Below are 17,874 nucleotides of genomic sequence, written 5' to 3'. Positions count from 1 at the left end.
AGACTCAGCCAGTCTTACCAGGAAGGATGTAAAGCTTCTGTGTGCAGCAGTCCTGCATGCTCTCATGCTGCCAGTCAAGCTGGGCTGGTCCTCATGATGCACATTATCAGCCCATCTGAGAACCGGTCCCCTGACTGCAATAACGCACCCTTTTAAACCAACCCAACCTCCATTCAAGTTCTGTCCCTCTCCCCACAGGGGCTATGTGGTGGTGCTGCCGGTACAGCTGACCTACCCTTCTACGGAGAGACTGTGCATGGACCTGGGGGCTGTGAAGGAGCTCCTGAAGCTCAACATCACCCTGAAGACGAAGGTCAAGACCTACCAGCTGCTGGATGGGTTCACCTGGGATAAGAGACAGTTCAAGTGCTTCAGCTTTCTGGTAAGGATCAGGGAGGGTGCTGGAGGCAGGGCAGCTCCAGCAGTGAAGAAGACTTGATTCACAAAGACATTTAGTCAGATGCAGATGTCCTGGGGAAACTCCCTCACTGCTGCTGCTCCTATGAGGATGTGTCTGCTGGCATGACTGCACTGGCTGCATGACTGGGTGCACACCTTTGTGTTCACACAACCATGTTTCTGTTAGTGGTGCTGAGAGTTCCTGGCCTGCTCTCCTGGGCCTGGAAGGGAGTATAGGAGCCAGAGGGAAAAGTGCAGGCAAGAGCAGGCAAGCAGATACTGGTCTCTTTTTACTAACTGCTACCCCCCTACAGCAGCAGGGGAGGCAGCAAAGCAGGAGGCAGATGCTGAGAGTGGCTATGCAAATGGAAGGCTGTTTGCCTAGCACCACTTGGGGCCTTGGTGAGCCATATGGGCCACCCCAAACACCAGGGGTGGCTGAGGCAGGTGGCAGTGGCCCAAGGCAGGGTATTTGTCCAGTGGGTTGGCCCTAGAAGAGCTGTTGCTCAGGCTGCCTGCCTGCTGAGGCAGACCTTGCTGCCATCCACATTTGGAAGATGCTCTGCCCCAGCTGAAGGGTAAAGGCAAATAAGAACCCATGTAGAAGGCCTACAGTAATTCTGCAGCCAGGTGTGAGGTTTCACAATCCTATTGGAAGAGGGGTCAGGCATGTCATAGCTTGCTGCTGATTATGCTCTGCATATGCATAGTGTTTGGTCTCCTCAGTGGCCCTGTCTGTTTACTTCATGAATGCCATACCTAGAAAACATAGGTATGTGATTGCAGTGACCTGGTTGTACACCCTCACTCCCCACATGACTGTGGGAGCAGCAGCAAGGGCAGTCAATAATTTCCTTGTGTATACACATCCGTCCTGATGTCCAAGGCAGGCTCCATGTTCAGCTGCTGTAGGAACAGCACCTCTTAGATCTAGGCAATGGCTGGACCGGCTGACCTCCATGATCTCTCGGGGCCTGGGGAACCACAGGATCCTCACTGCTGATACAGCATGTCCCGATGGCAGCACCTGTGTCCATGTGCACACAATGAGTGCAGGGATGGATGCAGAGGACTGAGCATGGCAGGACTTCCCAGCAAGTGCTGTAGAAGCTTTATAGCAGGGGTTGTTGACCGTGGGTAGGCATACCCCCAAGGGTACTTAGGCCATAGAGGGTATGTGCGGGTGGGCGGGCGGGGATGGAGTGCTCCTCAGGGTGCAGTAATGGTGTCTCCCCCAGTGTGTTCCCACAGTTTGCCTCTTACCCAGGGGGTGGGGAGGGGGAGGAGTGCACCAGATGCTGCTGGCCCCAAAAGGCACACTGCAGCACCTTCTCCCACCACCCCCAGCTCGCTGTCCTCCACCCCCTTCCTGGAGAGCAGTGAGGGTCTGAATGGGGAGTGAGGGGGGCAGTGTGCTTCTGTGCCTACTTCCAGGAGCAGAGCCGGGGGAGGGGGCCAGGGCAGTGGCATCCCTCTGCAGGCTGTACAGGTACTGCCTGGCCAGCCAGACTGGAGGGCTCACACACGGCAGTCGCCACTGCCATTGCCACCCAGCACCCTGTGCTGCCGCCGTGCCTGTGCCGCTTTCTCATGGCTGGTCGCATGCGTGCAGCTCAAATGGCTACTGACAGGCTGGGTGGGAGGTCCATCAGCAGCCCTCAGAGGGGAGGCGGCGGTGGCATGAGGCGGTGCGTGGTGGTGGAGGTGGCGGCAGCAGCGGCAGCCGCTGCATGTGAATTCCTCCCCCGCTCCCAGCACTGCTGCTATGCGCTCCCCCCAGGGCGGCATATCCCCAGCTGTGTGCAGGCTGCCACTATGGGAGTGTGTCGGGCTCTTCCCAGTGGTGGGGGGTTGAGCCATGCTGCGCTCGGACTGGGTGGTGGTGACACTGGAAAGGGTTGGGGGGCGGGCTATGGTGAATTCTGGAGTTGTTGCAGCCCTTCCTGTAGCTTGGTTCCCAGTGCTGCTGCTGCCTGCTCTGAGCACAGCCTGGCCTGACCCCCTGCCAGGAAGAGCCTGGTGCTGCCTCGGCCCCAGCCAGCCCCACATGCAGATCTGGGGGCACATACCCCCCCAACCATAATCCCACATGCCCTCTTGGGATGCACGCAGCGGCAGAAGCTGCCTTGCCCTCCAGACAAGCTGCTAACAGCTCTGTCCTGCGCCTGCCCTGGCTGTGCAGCGCCTGCCCCAGCTCCACTCCCTCCCTCACCGTGGAGGCCTCAATCTGTCCCCCTTCTCCCCTCCTCCCTCCCCCCCACCCCTGAACAAGAATATATATAAAATATAAGGGCATACAGGGGTTGAAACTTTGAGTCAGAAGGGGTACACTTATTAAAAAAAGTTGAAAGCCCCTGGTTTATGGTGAACAGTTTCTGGGTAATGACAGATAGGCATATCAGACAATGGGATTATGGCCATTGACTCGGTGTAGGAGGAAATGAAGAAGAATGCAATTCTACCATACCTGGATAAACAATAGAAAAAGGAACACCAAGGGCTTGTACCCTGACAAGGCTTTGTTCAGTGCTGTGCCAGCCACCAAAGGACAAGGCTGCTGTTCTTCATGCGAAACTGTCTCTCTCTATCTGTGATCTCCATCGCTTACACAGAGCAGCCACACAGCAAAGCAGTGCACTAGGTAGGTGGTGGTCACTCACAGTGCACAAACCTTGGTTGCCTGGGGCATGTGGATGAGGGGTGGAGAGGCCTGGAGCAGCAGAGCTCCAAGAACACAGGCCTCCTTGGCCCTTGCTAGGCATTCTAGTAGTAGGTTTCTTATTTTCCCGTGAACTGTGCACTACTGGGAAGTATAGTTGCAGGTGTAAGATACACTTTTGCTCCAGAGTACTCTCAGGTTACAATGGAAGAGAAGGGGTGAGAATACAGTATTTACACTGGAGGGAGTGGTGTTCTCATGCCTCAAGTTGCTTCTGAGAAAGTCAGAAGTAAGTCTCCACTGGAGAACATTACCCTGGTGTTCTTGTCATGAAGTTTAGGTTAGATATTAGGAAAAAAATTGCTCACTAGAAGGGTAGTAAAACACTGGAACAGGTTATCCAAAGAGGTGGTGGAATCTCCATCCTTGGAAATTTTTAAGACCTGGCTAGACAAAGCTTTGACTATGATAATTTAGTTGGGGATGGTCCTGCTTTGAGCAGGAGGTTGGACTAGATGACCTCCTGAGCTCCTTTCCTACCCTAATTTTCTATAATTCTATGTGTCCACTGATATTGCCAGCTTCATTCAGGCACAACTTTCCTTCCATGCATGCTGACTCCTCTGCCACCTAGTGGCCAGGTGCTGTAGTAGCACCTACTTCAAGCCCTGAGTTTGGGAGAACGGGTTGTGCGCCAGCTCTTTGCTACAGAATAAAATCTGCGGTAAATTATTCCAGAGCAAATGTGCTACGTGCCCACACCCATCTGGTGATCATGTGAATACCTACTTTGGGCAGGAGTTAACCAGAGGTGTTTTTTTTCCTGTGTGGCCCAGGTCCCACCTCCTGAAGGGGGCATGAAGGAAGTTGTCCACATCCAGATGTTTGTGGATGAGACTAAGATACATGAGAAACAAGTCCTGATTCAGAGCATCAACAGTGGTACTTTTGTGCAGACAGACAAGCCCATTTATACTCCAGGCCAGCTGGGTAAGGAGCCAGGTGCTGTAGAGACCTGCTTGCTTGGTATCTGGGTGTGTGTCCAGGCCTTCATCTCAAAACCACATGGAACAAATGCAGTGAAATGACAGATACTACCTCTCTCCTGCACCCCCCACCTCCTGAGCTCATATACTCCTTTTCTTCTCTTTCTACTCCCCTCCTCACTCCCACCTGTCTAAGGCCTGTTAAGTTCCCAGCTATTTTATGAGGAATAAATGATGATGATTCAGGTTACAGCCTGATAGGGGGCCTCAAACCTGTGTGCAGCCATGGCCAGTGGGGAGGGACTGATAGCTGTGCATGGAGATCAAGCAGAGAGCTGCTAACATGCTTTGTCCCATTGCAGTGAGGTTCCGCATCGTCACTCTGAACAGCAGTTTCATCCCATTGAATGATGTGGTGAGTAAAGCTGCAGGGAGGGAGAGATGGAAGAAGAGAGGGAGTACGGAGGAGGATGGGAGTCATAAGGAGTAGGCAGAAGGGGACCTTGCTTTGCTGTTCCCCTGCCATCCACCCTTGTCTTTGGGGCAGGCGGCTTGACTCTGGAAGCACTGCCAGCCTGGCACCTTGCAGCAGCTGCAGGAATTTGGGTTTCAGAGAAGGGGAAAACCTCAGCTCTCTTCTGTAAACTTCCATCTTGTTATAACCCAGCCTGGACTCAGTTCCAAACCAGGATCAGGCAGTTCCCAGGAGGTACCAGTGCACCCTGCTCTTCAAGCATTGTGGCCAGCTGTTCCCAGAAACCAAAGCACCTGAAGCTCCCCAGGAGACTGGCAGAACGATTAGCAAGTTGCAAGCCCTTGGGAAACTTGTACGGGAGACAGAGAAAGGCAGATGAGCCTCAGATACTTTCTAATGCTTCTATAGTCAGCTTCCTCTGGAGGCTGTGGAGAGATGTGGGGATGGCATCAGGAGATCTGACAAAAGGCTTGGATCAGTAGCTGGGTGCTCCCAGGCCTCAAGAGGAATGGGAGGGGCCAGTGTGGGTCAGTGCTGTGGGACAGTCAGGCTCCTACTGTAGCCTCTACTGAGATGGTGCAGGGGGTGCGGCTGCATCCCCCTCTGGCTCTCTGAGCCCACCAGCTTGTCACTGCAGCTGCTAGCAGAGCCCAGGGGGTGAATGCTCCACACTCTCCCTTTCCCCTGCCACTGTGGGAAGTGAGTGGTGCCCATGTTCGCCCCCTGGGTTTTGCTGGAAGCTCTGCTGACAAGCCACGGAGTGCAGCCAGCTTACTGCATGCAGCCAGAGGGGGTGTGACTGCACACACAGGTGCACCTCCCCCTGTCCCCTGCCAGACACTGTCATGACCATGTTGCTCAGAACTCAGTGGGGGCAGCGGGGACAGGATGTGGCAGCTATGTGCCTTAACTGCAGTCTGGCACCCATGGAGTGAACTGTGACGCTGGAAGTGGCAGTGGGGAGAAGGATTCCTGTTCTTGCCAACAGCATAGAGGTGACTCATGGAGATTCCCTCTGGTTCTCTCTTTCAGTACCCGCTGGTGGAGCTGAAGGTGAGTGTCTCCTGGTACACCCCAAGATGCCTTCATTGTCTCTGGTCCTTCGCATACAAGCAGCAGAGCAAGATTAGGATGCGGCTTCAGAGATGCTGAGCACCCATTGTCTCATGGCACCTGGTTCTTTAGCACTCCCAGTTCCCCTTCACCCCAGGCAATGAAAAGCAAGACCTGGGATGATGTGTCCTGCAATTCCAAGTCTGGGTGGCAGGTTGGGCCCTGCAGTGTTCCTGTCTTCCCAGCAGCCCAGAGGAGGATGAATGTGGGGTAGAGACTGGGTGTCTCACAGCATGGCACAGGTGGGTTCAGCCTCATGGGGTATGTGCCCTGGCTTCTTCAGTGGTCCAGGGACAGTACCACACCAGCCTGACTCCTGCTCAGTGTTCAGAGTATTCTCAGTCCCCACCAGCTCTGGGAGAGCCAGAGGCCAGGGCTGGGAAGCAAACCCACAAGAAATGACGGAGCCAGCCCATGTGGCAGTCAGGCAGGCAGTTCCAGTGCCCACTCCTTTCCCAGCTCCAGGAATGGTATGGCCTGTAAGGCAGCTCTGCTCACCTGGTGCTAGCCTTGCAGATGTGGACTTTGGTCTCTGCTGCACTCACCCCTCCAGCAGCCCCTGAAGAGCAAGAGACAGGATCAGACAGGGCCCTCTCTGAGCCCATCTCTCAGTCTGCAGCAGCAGGGTGGGTGCATGGGGAGTGAGGGCAAAGAGGGACTTTGACCTGGTTTCTTTTGATGGAGGCAGGATCCCAACCATAACCGAATTGGCCAGTGGCTTGATGTGAGACCGGATAGAGGCATCACACAACTGTCCTTCCAGCTGGCTGCTGAGCTGCTCCTGGGGCGCTATACCATCAGTGTGCCCAGCAGGGGGACTTCCAGCACCTTCACTGTGGAGGAGTATGGTATGGTGGGGGTGAGGATGAGGGGGCATGAGGAGCCTCTGGCAGTAGCCCCTGGGGAGCCCCATTGTGAGGAAAGCCTGTATCCCACTGGGTTATGTTTAAGGGGCAAATGGGGCATGCCATTGCTGAGGCTGCCCAAGCTCAGGGCTGGTCTGCCAGCCTGCTTTCTTTCTGAACCCTCCCTCTCCTATCTCTTCTCTCCCAGTGCTACCCAAGTTTGAAGTGATGGTGACAGAGCCTGCCCAGGTCTTCACGTATGACACAGCTTTTCCACTGAAGGTCTGTGGCAGGTAAGATTGGAGGGTCCCTGGTCAAGACTGAAGGGAGAAGTGGATCAGCAAGTGTGTGAGGTCCTGTCACACAGTGGGCAGGAAGGTTTAGCTCTAGCTCTGGGTGCTCTGAGTTTCAACAAAGATTTTTCACAAACTGATCCAAGCATTTTGGTGGCTCTCAACACAGCTCCCAGTGGTTGGCTATGTTCAGCAGTGTCCCAATTGGGAGGTAGGCCCTCCACATTTAGACTCCAGGGGCAGAGCAGAAAGGCACTGTAAGCTGAAATGGGCTGTAACTACAGAGCTGTGTGGGGAGCCCAGGGCTGGAATAGCAGGGAGGCTGCAGGGCATCAGAGAAAGGCACTGGCAGAGCTGTGAAAGTGACATAGAAAGCGGTGCTGCAGGGCATATTAATATATATATGCCCATTCATGTTAGGGAAAAAGAGGGCAGTGGAGTAAGAGCAGAAATTGGAATACATCTAATCTCTGGTTTTCCTTCCTGGGCAGGTACACATATGGGAAGCCTGTCCAGGGCACAATCCAGGCCTCTGCATGTCAGAAAACCAGCATTTGGTACACTGACCACATGTCATCAACTCTCACAGACCTCTGCTGGAAGTACACAGCCCAGGTGAAGAGGTAGCAGGAAGGCTGTCTAAGAGGGTGGTGAGAGCAGGTGGGGAGAGGGGACAAGCAGGACAGGGCAGATGAATGTGACAGAGAGGATAATGCCAACTTGGCACAGTGGACACTTCCCAAAGAGCCTGGCACCAGGCTGCTGCATGGGGGTTTTTATTGAGTCAGAGAGAACAGTGCCTTCTCTACAGTCCCACCTCCACATCCAGTAATACTGCTTACCACACCCTGAGCAAGCCTAGCATGCCTGAGCCTTTGCCACCCAGCAGGCTGGTAGTCTGCCTGTGTCTTTCCTCTGGGTTACCAGGTACGAGGCTGCCTGTCAGCAATTGTCATTAGTGCTCCTTGCCCATTTTCCAGACCGATCAAACTGGTTGCATCTCAGCCTCCGTGAACATGTCCTTCTTCAACCTGGTCAACTACAGGTTTCGCCACAGCATAGAGGTGAAAGCCACACTGGTGGAAGCTGGAACAGGTAAAACATGAGGCTTGCTAGCTGAGCAGTGTGCTTGCACGTATGCATGCAAAGGTGTTTCTTGCTTCTCCTTTCCTTAAAACTGAAGCTCTCAGGGGGTGGTGGAAGATGGAAACAATTCAGCTGGAACCATCTCTGAGATGGACAGGGCAGCCTCTTACATTTGGAGATTCATGGTGGGGCCTGCCCTACTACCTCATCTTTGCTGAGTTTCTTGTTGACTCTGAGCCCTGCTGGGACTGTGGACTGTTCCACTGGCCATGGATGGACAATACCCTCTGCACCATGCTGCTGAATTACATGCTGTCTCCCCTGCAGCACTCTATGAGCCTCTGTGCCTCTGGAGTCCTTGCAGGCATGGGACTCTTCCGTTAGCTAAAGAGGGGTTTTTAGCTCTTGTGCTCCTGCCCAGGTTCTCACACAAGGATTACAGACAGGCTTCAGCTGCATTGTGGCCACCTTCCCTTTTATAATGATATGACTGGAGGTGGGGTATTTTGCCACTTGTTTCCTGTGATGCTCTGGGGTCAGGTCATGGCTGATGGGCAGGTCTGTTCACTGGCTCACTGCACATCTTGTCTGTCTCCCAAAGGGCTGGAAGCAAACACCATTCGTGTTGCACCTATGTCTGAGCAAGCTGGTTCACTGAGTTTTGAGGATTTAGACAGATATTATCATCCAGGACACCCCTACAGTGGGAAGGTGAGTGGGTATTAGAGGGAACCCAATGTATGGTACATGGTGTTAGTGCCAAAGACAGAGGAAGGCTGTGGCAGCCCCTCAGCATCATCTTTTCTATCATACCCAGAGATTGTCTTTGTTTCTCACCCTGTCCTCCTCTCTGGAAGGGTGGGAATGGCAGTTACCTTATCCTGAGCCACCCCAATCTCACTGGCCCTATTGCACAGACACCCCTCTCCCTGATCTCCTCAGGAGGAGGTCTGGCTGGTCAAAAGTTTACATGACACTGCTATTCTCTCCCTGCTTCTCCTTGCAGATTAAAACGCTGGGCCAAGATGGCTCCATACTGAAGAACCAGGAGCTTATCTTGGTTTCTGAGGCAGAGAACAAGCAGTCCAACCAAATCCTCATTACTGATAGCACTGGGGTGGCCACTTTCACTTTGGACACAGCTGTGTGGAATGGAAGTGATGTGTCTCTGGAGGTGAGTGGCCTGAAGTGCAGTGCGGTGAAGTACCTCACCCAGGAGGCTGAAGAGATATGGAGGATGGCATACAAAGTGCCACTTGGGCAGGCTGTAGGATTCCCTTTGCTGTGTTTCTTAGGCCCTGTCACTTGTCTAGGAGGGTGTTAAACAGTCACCTTTCTTTGAATGTCTCTGCTCCCCCTTGAGTTTCCCCTTTCTGGGTACCTAGAATACCTGGGAGACTCAAGCACTGAGTTGTCCCCACTGGCACCATGACCTACAACAAGACATTGACCATTTCAAGCTAACTTGCTTCACTACAGAGGTGAGTAGGCAAGAGAAACAAAGGGAAACAGCTGTGATTTGACATCACCAGGATTGACTCCTTTCCCCTGGAACTGTATGCCATGTCTGCAGCTGAACACGTAGATCTCAGATTGGCTTCTTCAGTCACCCTCGGACTCAGTGATAACTTCCCTATTTACTGGAAGGCTGTTATCTCCATATTGAGGGACTGCCAACAATGACAGTCCTGGGGTGGGAAGGGATTTGCTTTGGGTTCTTGTCCCTGGGGTGTGGTTATGTGATAGCATTTCACTAGGGTAGCTGAACTGAATTACCCAAGCTGGACCCAGGGTCAGCAGTCACTCAATATGAGGCTAACAGTCTTCCAGTAGATGATAGGGAAGTCAGTTCAGTCATTACTGAACTGTTATGGAAGACAAGCCACCATCTTGTGTGGACAAGCAGCCTTGTTGGATCTCCAACCACACTTTCAGATAGACGTGGCTGGGGCCTTTCACTCCCTGGTTGTCCACAGTTGTAGACAAGTGGCCTTGTCTGTGGCTGATGTTCAGGTTTTAGCCATCCTGCAACCAGGCTGCTCCCTGTCAGGTTTGCTTAATGACATACTAGAATAGCCTGTTAGGTGCCCGAGTGGGTAAATGTATAACATGGGACTTCCCATATACCTCAAATCCTGCCTCTGTCAATGGCTGTTGCAGAATGTGTCACAGGAAGTTGCAAGAAGCCCAGTAATGGACAATGACAGTTGAACATCCAAAAGGAAAATTTCTTCCTAATATCAAGTATTTACTAACTGGCTTCAGGGTATAACCCAGCATGTATCTCTGTTCTACATAAATTTGCTCTGTCAGGGGTGTCAAACTCATGTGGCCTCAGGCTGAATCCAGACCCATTTCCAGCAGAAGGGCAAGTGGCAGTGGCGTTAACCTCCACATCTGTCTGTGCCACTATGTTGGCTCAGGCAGTCCCAGTGGTTAACACTGCTGCTGAAACAAGTCCACTGTAGGGCTCTGTACCTGAGATTTTGGTGTCAGGGTGCATGACCACAGCGTTAACCCATGCCCATGGCTTCTTGACTTGGATCCAGCCCGTAGGCCCTATGTTTGATACTCCTGGTCTATGACTACTATAGGGCCATTTCTATGTATTTACCACCTGTTTTCACAAATCTCACATTATCATAAGTCTTTGGCAATACAGCTCATCTGCTGTAAAGTACCTGAGGACAGAACATGGGCCCTCCTGCCCTACAGCACAAGCTGCCAGGGCTTGACTTAAAGGAGGAGATGTGTTAGTCATAGCAGCATTAGATCTTCTGAACTGAACATGCTGTTACCAGACTTAATATTAGACTTTAGGTAGTAGCACTGAAGATATAAATGCTTAAACATGAATAATATGTTTTCTGAAGAGAGCATTTATTGATCACAGCAGTACGTAATTTCAAACATAAGACAAAAAAACACAACAGAAAAACTTTGCCTAAGGTAAGAGACAGCCACTGGGTATGTCTACATGTACATTTTAAAGCACATTAGACTATTTTAATGTGCATTAAAGCATCACAAAAAACTGTGGGCATTAAAATAGGGTAGTGTGCATTTTTATCACAGTGGAGGTACTAGATTAAATGCACATTACCCAAAATGCATTATTGAATGTGTAGATGGGCCCACTGACAACACACAACTTAGCTTAACTTTAAATGCAGCATAATAAACCAAAATGACAACAGAAAGCCTTTCATAGATCTTACAGCCAGGGTGTCCAGACTGGAATAAGCTTCCTCCAGAGGTAGTGCAATCACCTACCCTGGAAATCTTCAAGAGGAGACTGGAGGGTCACCTTGCTGGGGTCACCTGACCCCAGTTGTCTTTTCTGCCTGATGCCAGGTGCTGGACCTGATGATCTTCTAAGATCCCTTCCAGCCTTACAATCTATAAATCTATGTAATCCTGAGGGCCGAGTGTTTCCTTGCAGCCAGGTATTTGGAAGGTCTTTCTGGGGGATTTGCAGGTCATCTTAGGGGTGAAAGTGGTCTCACAGGCCTCCTCTTTGCCTGGGTTTTTCTAAGGATCTTTATCCCCCTTTCTCACTTGGGTCCCTCACTTATCCCATGTCTCTCAACTCTCATGACTGTCGTGTGTTCAACATCTCTGTCTCTTGCCTCTTCTTAGGCATTCTAGACTCTCACCCCTTACAGGTTTCACTTTGAAATGCAAATGTAGCCCCTGCCTTCTTCCCCTCCCCTGCTACCTCAGATCATGCACTTAACATCTGTTACATAGCTTCAGAATCAGTTAAAGGGCCCACACTTGTTATGACTGTGCCAGGTCTTTGCCAACACATGCATGCGTGTACACACACATTCAAGCATGCACACACTGGCCAAGACAACTACAGTTCTCTCAGGAGCTGCAGTGTCACAGCAAGTGCATAACTGCCTTTGGTTTTTTTCCAGGGAAGGTTCAAGTTCCAGGATCCAGGGTCCAAGTCCAGAAACACCATCCCAGACTACCAGAATGCTTACTTCCGCCTGCAGCCTTATTATACCACCACCAAGAGCTATCTGAAAATCCAGCGTCAGTGGGAAGAGCTGCCCTGTGACCAGCCACAGGAGGTCCAGGTGGAATACAATGTGGACCCAACAGACCTGGGAGAAGATGGCGATGAAGCCACAGAAATCCTCTTCTCTTTCTATGTGAGCACCTGGACCAAACGGTAGACAAGGGTTAAGATAGCATGTGCATTCAAGCCTGCATGTTGGGGAGTGGGGAGCAGCAGAAGAGGTGCTGGCAGGGTGGTGAGGTAAGAACTGAAGCTGAAAGTCCCCTGGTTGGAGCTCTTATCCCATCTGATTTAATCCTTAAGGCTCTGAGGAGAGTGCATTTCTGTCAGCTCTTCCTCCCCTGTCCTTCCTGACCCTCTCGTTGCACCCCGAAGCAGAGTGCTCATCCCCTTCCTCTCCCATGGTGCCTCCTGCTCCCCCAGGACTGGACAGCCAACTTCTTTTGAAATTCCCCAGGGAGGTCCCCAAGCAAACTTCTCCCTGCTGGTTCACTCCCCATCAGAGAGCAATGTGGGGAGGTGGGGTTGGGAGGCAAGTTCATCAGATGTCTGCTTCTGGTAGACCTGCTGCAGCACTCTCCCCTTAGTTGTTGATGCTACCCAATATATCTCCTGCAGGACTGGAATCTTTTCTCCACTCTCTCCATCCCAAGGCATGCACTTCCGTATGAACCCTCTTGCACAATCCCCTGTGGGCACATTGCCCTCCAAATGCAACCCACCATCTCCTAGCTAGCTACCATCCATTGCTCTCTATTCCTCTCTGATTTCTGCCTTCATGAGCCCTTAAATGAAGGCAGAGACCTTGTTTTTCCTCCATACCATCTGTTTCCCTGCCTGAACCTGTCCCCCCTTTGAATTCACTTTTCCCACTGCTTGAAAACCTGGAGATGCATCATTTGAGACTTAGAGGGGAGATATGAGGGAGGAGGAAGCATCAATTTTCTCAGGTGGACTTATTTGGGATGCTTGACTTCCTTTCCTAGGTGGTGGGGAATGGGCGACTCATAATGGATGGTCAGAAACACATTAACATCACGAAAGATACCGGTAAGTCCCACAGGTACCTTTCCTGAATTGAAGAGCAAAAATCCTTCCAGTGCTGCACTGCAGTGATCATTTAAAATCACAAAGAAGTGGCTGAGGGGAGGCAGCATGAAATGGGCCCAAGGGCTAGAGATGGGCTGAGGTGGGCAGGTGGAGCAGGTATCAGACCTGATGGATGGGTTCTCATCTTCCTCTGTCCCCTCAGCTTGGAAGGGCTTGTTTGCCATCCCTCTCACCTTCACCTCCCAGTTGGCTCCCAACCCCTTCTTGGTGGTTTACACCATGTTCCCTAACGGAGGCATTGTTGCTGACAAATTCCAGTTCAAGGTCGCCACATGCTTCAAGAACCGGGTAAGGCTTATGGCTGGGATGGCTGGGCCTGGGATGGGTTCAGGAAGGGAAAACAGGAAGGAGAGAGAGCTGGCTATTTCAGCTCAGGGCAAGTACATACACAGAACCTCAGCATAAGCATCATGGGAACCACAACTACCGCATGGAGAACTCTTCCTTCTCCAGTTCAGCCATTTCCTTTCCCTTTATCGCTTTTCTGGTCCTGTTTCCGACTCTGTCCTTCTCACAATCCATGGCTCTAGGTCACCCTGGAATTCTCCCAGAAGCAGGACTTGCCAGGGGCAATTGTGACTCTTCGGCTGGGGGCAGCGCCTAACTCACTGTGTGCTGTCCGTGCTGTGGACAAGAGCGTCTTGCTCCGTACTCCTGAGACTGAGCTGTCCGGCAGCAGTGTGAGTGATTCACTGCAAATGGTAGAAAGAGTGATAGGGGAGGAAGAAAGGTGTAGGCATTTCTGTAGCAGGAACTGAAGTAATAGATGTCCACGATGGGGAGAGAGTTGGGCTTGAAGCTAAATTTAAAGTGATTTAAATCACACTTTTTACTCATGATTTAAGTCAGCAAACAGGAAACTTTGATTTCAATAATTTGTTTTAATTTTTCATTTGTTCTCACTTATTTTCTTAAAGGTAGTTTGGTACCCATTTAAATGTATTGATAGAGACTTTATATTAAATTTGGCATTTCTTTTTTGCTAACCAGAAAGATGCAGCTCATCCTTGCAGATTTATTTAAGCAGTTATTTAGCATAACACATCTATTCAGATTTTTTCTTTTTCTATTTTAATTGTGCAAGAAATGAGGAATAAGACTTTATTTTGTTTTGTTTTTACTAGATGGCTAATATTATTTTACTCCTAAGTTGTGTCCAAGTTCTGCTTGGAAACTGGGATTCATTAATAATGCATAAAACCAGCATTTAGATCTATTTGTATCCATCTTGGTCTCAGCAGTGATGGGAGAACGCTGGGTGTCTGGGATTAAAATCTGGAGTGAAGGGTGAGGAGCAAGTGTTTTGTCCTTGGTATCAGTGCTTTGGTTTCCTAGGTCTATTTGTGATTCTTCAGGTGTATGGCATGTTCTCTTTCCCAAATGGAGGTTATCCCTATGAAGTTGATGAGGATATTGACTGTTATATACCAGGAGTGAGGCCATTTCCTATACCTGACCTAGAACCTGTGCCCCTGGACCGTCAAAGACGTTCCATTTTATGGTTTGACCAGGGGGCTGACTTCTTCAGCTTTCTCAAGGTAACTTTCCATATACCCTACAGCAGTTTTTCTTAGTTTGGAAAGAAGACACGTAACCCCTCCATTGTGAGACAGGCCTTAGTGAGGTTATACCATTACCAGAACCATGCTGTTGCGACAGTAATATGACCTGAAGTGCTGTGCTCCTGTGAATAGGGTCCCTTTTAAAATTTCCCCCTCCCTTCCATCCATCTCTCAATTACTTTACAATTTTACTATGTTTACGAATCAGAAGAGAGTGAAGTTAATTCTTTCATTGCTAGCAAACTAGACTCTGTTGGTCTGAGGTGCCTGCATCACATTAATCCCTGGAGTTCAACTCTGTTGAATTTAATGGATTGACTCTAAAGGTTGCACTTGAACCCAGAAGTCACTTGGCAGAAGCAGATGGAATCAATGTATGGTGAGCTGTTAGTTGTCCAATGGCGAAAAAAAGATGAGATTTTTGTCATCAGAAGGAACACTGTTGATGTCTGTTTTTTCTTTTCAGTCTCTCTGAACTCAGAGCTAGATTTTCAAGTATTCAGCTTCAGCTGCTCTTAGTTAGGCATCAGATTTACAGCTAGACCCTTGGGGATAAGTGCCTTATAACCTCTGCAATGTGACCTCAGCTCTGCTAGCACCAGGCACTGCTGCATGTCTTGACTGATCCCACTGTCCACTAGAGACTCTGCTGCAGCATGGGATGCACTGTCCCATGCAAGGGCAAACAGTATGATCAGATAGATCATGGATCATGCAGTAAATGTCCTTGTTGTGGATTCCTAGGCAGGGGAGAAGGCAGAGAAGGGGAGATGGGAACCCAAGATAAGCAGAAATGCAAAGACAAGACAAGGCAATGGAACAAATGGTACATATTAACATATATAAAGCCCTTCCTTACCAGTGTTTCATTTCCATCCATTCTCTAATTTAATGCAGGACACAGGTTTGAAAATTCTGTCCAATGGCAAAATAAAGAAACCTCTGGATTGTTCAGTTAATGGTAAGGGGTTCCCAGTCTCTCTGATTGTTTTGCTCCCTTAATCTACTTGATGGTCATGTCTGTGGGGATCATCTGCTTTGTCCCTCTTCCCTCCTTGCCTTGTGTCTGTTGTCCTGTACATCTCAGAGACTGTCTGTGAGAAAGCAGCCAATTGACTGGTCTTATCTGTTTTCCAGGAATACCCCAGGCTTTTCCTCTTCTGGGAGGAGAGGAATTGGGATCCAGTGACTCCCAAGTCCGGCAGTATTTCCCTGAGACCTGGATCTGGGACCTCTATTTCATCAAGTAATTTTGGATCAGATCCCAGGAAGAGCAGGGGAATTGGGAGATGATGGAGGGCTTGATCTGAAGGCAGTGCTTGGAAATGCTGCTGTGAATCAAACTGCACAGGCTTCGGGGTCTGGAGTGTTAATGTTCTAGAGCACAGGTTGGCAGGGCTGGAGGAAGGGCAACAGGATCTTGGGCATGGGGGAAGGCACCTGTGTTGATTTTGTGACTGACACCGAGTTACTATATGAACTTGTGCAATTACCCTCCCTAACCTGTCTGTCTGTCTGTCTGCAAGGTAGAGACCATGATGTTACTCTGCCTCCTGAGAGGTTAGTCCTAATGCCAAGAAGGCCTTTGAGATCGGTGGCCGTAAGGTGCTAGAGATAACCCAAGTGTTAGCATTTATCATCAGTGGATTATTTTTCCCTCCTTGAGAACCTCTTCTTCCTGCCAAACATGGGGATCTGATTTCTCTGCAGTGAGGCAGAGGAGGCTCTGGTCCTGTTCAACATCCCTGACACCATCACAGAGTGGAAGGCCAGCATGTTCTGCGTGTCAGAGAGCAGTGGCTTTGGGATGTCACCTACAGTGGGGCTGGTTGCCTTCAAGCCAATCTTCGTGGACCTGGCCCTGCCTTACTCTGTGATCCGTGGGGAGTCATTTATGCTGACAGCCACTGTCTTCAACTACCTGAAACACTGCATGAGGGTGAGGCATGTTCCAACTCTGGTCAGCCAAGTCCAGTGGGGTTGTGCCTGGCTCTCCACCCACATGCACTGAATCAGGAGTCTGTCTTGAGGAATCTTGTCCTCATACTTCCCTCAGGCAACAGGAGCTAAACCTAGGGCAGTCAGAGCAAGCTTTTTCTGCCTCAGAAATCTGTAGAGTCACTGTGTGCAAGTGTGTACATACACGTCTGTGGGCTGGTGCATGCATGAGCATATCTGGGCCCCTGGGAATCTTTGGCTGCAGATCCAAAAGATTATCTCTGCTGCTGAACTTCCCCATCAGAGAAGCCAAATGGGTAACCCTTTGCCCTTTTCTCCATGTCCTACCCTAGTTGTGCTTCACAGTTTCACAGTGTTTGCTTACCCCCTTCCTTGCTCTTTTGCACAGATTCAAGTGATCCTGGACGAGACTGAGGAATACGAGGTGGAGCCATGCAAAGGCTGCAAATACACTAGCTGCCTATGCACTGATGAAGCAAAAACCTACTCTTGGAATGTGATAGCTACCAAACTGGGTAAGAGGACTCAAGGAAATAAGGGGAGAACAAGGGAGCAAATGTGTTGGTGGGCCAGCTCAAACAATTGCTCCAGCCAATCCAGTATCCTATATGGCTACTTCAATTAGGTCAAGTGTCTGGTTTATTCCACTCACTCAATCAGATCAGTAGTCTACTTGTCCTGCCTCCCACTCTTTACTCCATTGCCATACCTTGTACATCAGTCTGTTGTGAACCCTTACACTCATTCCCATGGTGTGCCTGGCTCCTTGGGCAAAACTACACATGAAATACAGAGGTGCAGATTGCTTTGAGCCTTGTGACATGAGAAAACATTTCCCTTATTGCATCATAGCAGGAAGCTGGGAAGGATTGCATTGCTGCACATTGACATTAGTGTCAACAGAGACATGTCAGTATTGGGGGTAGGAGCAGCAACATTTGTCAGGTAAAGGGGCACACAGCCAAAACAAAGTTTGAAAATCACTGGTATAGATAGTAACAGCATAAAAATCTTATCTGAAAGGAAAAATGCTATAGCAACTCTGTGACTAGAAATTCCATGCTTGAATAAAAGGAACGGGATACTAGGATTATATTACCGGCCACCTGATCATGAGGGTGCAGTTGATTATACAAGCTAAGAGAAATTAGAGGAATCCTAAAACCAGGACAGGCAACAATAATGGGAGACTTCGGCTAGCCTCACACAGACTTGGTAAATACCTCATTAGGGCAAGATGCAGAAATAATACGTCTACTTTTTAGAACAGGGGTGTCCAACCTTTTTGAATGTGGGGCCAGATCAGGCTGGGGGAGGGACAAGGGGTGGGAATGAAAGTAAACAGTGTTTATTTTCG

The 17,874-nt window shown here is 50.1% G+C and overlaps 1 protein-coding gene across 8 annotated transcripts in view; it reads left to right on the top strand.

Moving 5' to 3' along the window:
- Positions 1 to 17,874, top strand: part of A2ML1 (alpha-2-macroglobulin like 1) — a 54,678-nt gene that overhangs the window by 13,811 nt on the left and 22,993 nt on the right. For 6 of the 8 annotated variants that reach the window (XM_019482289.2, XM_006270606.3, XM_019482284.1 and 3 more), the window contains 19 exons: positions 199 to 382; positions 3,895 to 4,048; positions 4,407 to 4,459; positions 5,552 to 5,572; positions 6,321 to 6,480; positions 6,686 to 6,770; positions 7,262 to 7,385; positions 7,751 to 7,865; positions 8,458 to 8,567; positions 8,863 to 9,030; positions 11,780 to 12,019; positions 12,873 to 12,936; positions 13,139 to 13,284; positions 13,527 to 13,676; positions 14,352 to 14,534; positions 15,456 to 15,519; positions 15,696 to 15,804; positions 16,269 to 16,497; positions 16,906 to 17,032. In XM_019482289.2, the coding sequence (XP_019337834.1) occupies positions 199 to 382; positions 3,895 to 4,048; positions 4,407 to 4,459; positions 5,552 to 5,572; positions 6,321 to 6,480; positions 6,686 to 6,770; positions 7,262 to 7,385; positions 7,751 to 7,865; positions 8,458 to 8,567; positions 8,863 to 9,030; positions 11,780 to 12,019; positions 12,873 to 12,936; positions 13,139 to 13,284; positions 13,527 to 13,676; positions 14,352 to 14,534; positions 15,456 to 15,519; positions 15,696 to 15,804; positions 16,269 to 16,497; positions 16,906 to 17,032 (2,486 nt within the window). The other 2 variants (XM_019482290.2, XM_019482291.1) reach the window with 2 other exon arrangements.

The sequence above is a fragment of the Alligator mississippiensis genome, chromosome 4 (assembly GCF_030867095.1).
Source record: "Alligator mississippiensis isolate rAllMis1 chromosome 4, rAllMis1, whole genome shotgun sequence".
Classification (NCBI taxonomy): Eukaryota; Metazoa; Chordata; order Crocodylia; family Alligatoridae; genus Alligator; species Alligator mississippiensis.
This window is presented reverse-complemented; position numbering and strand designations above follow the sequence as displayed.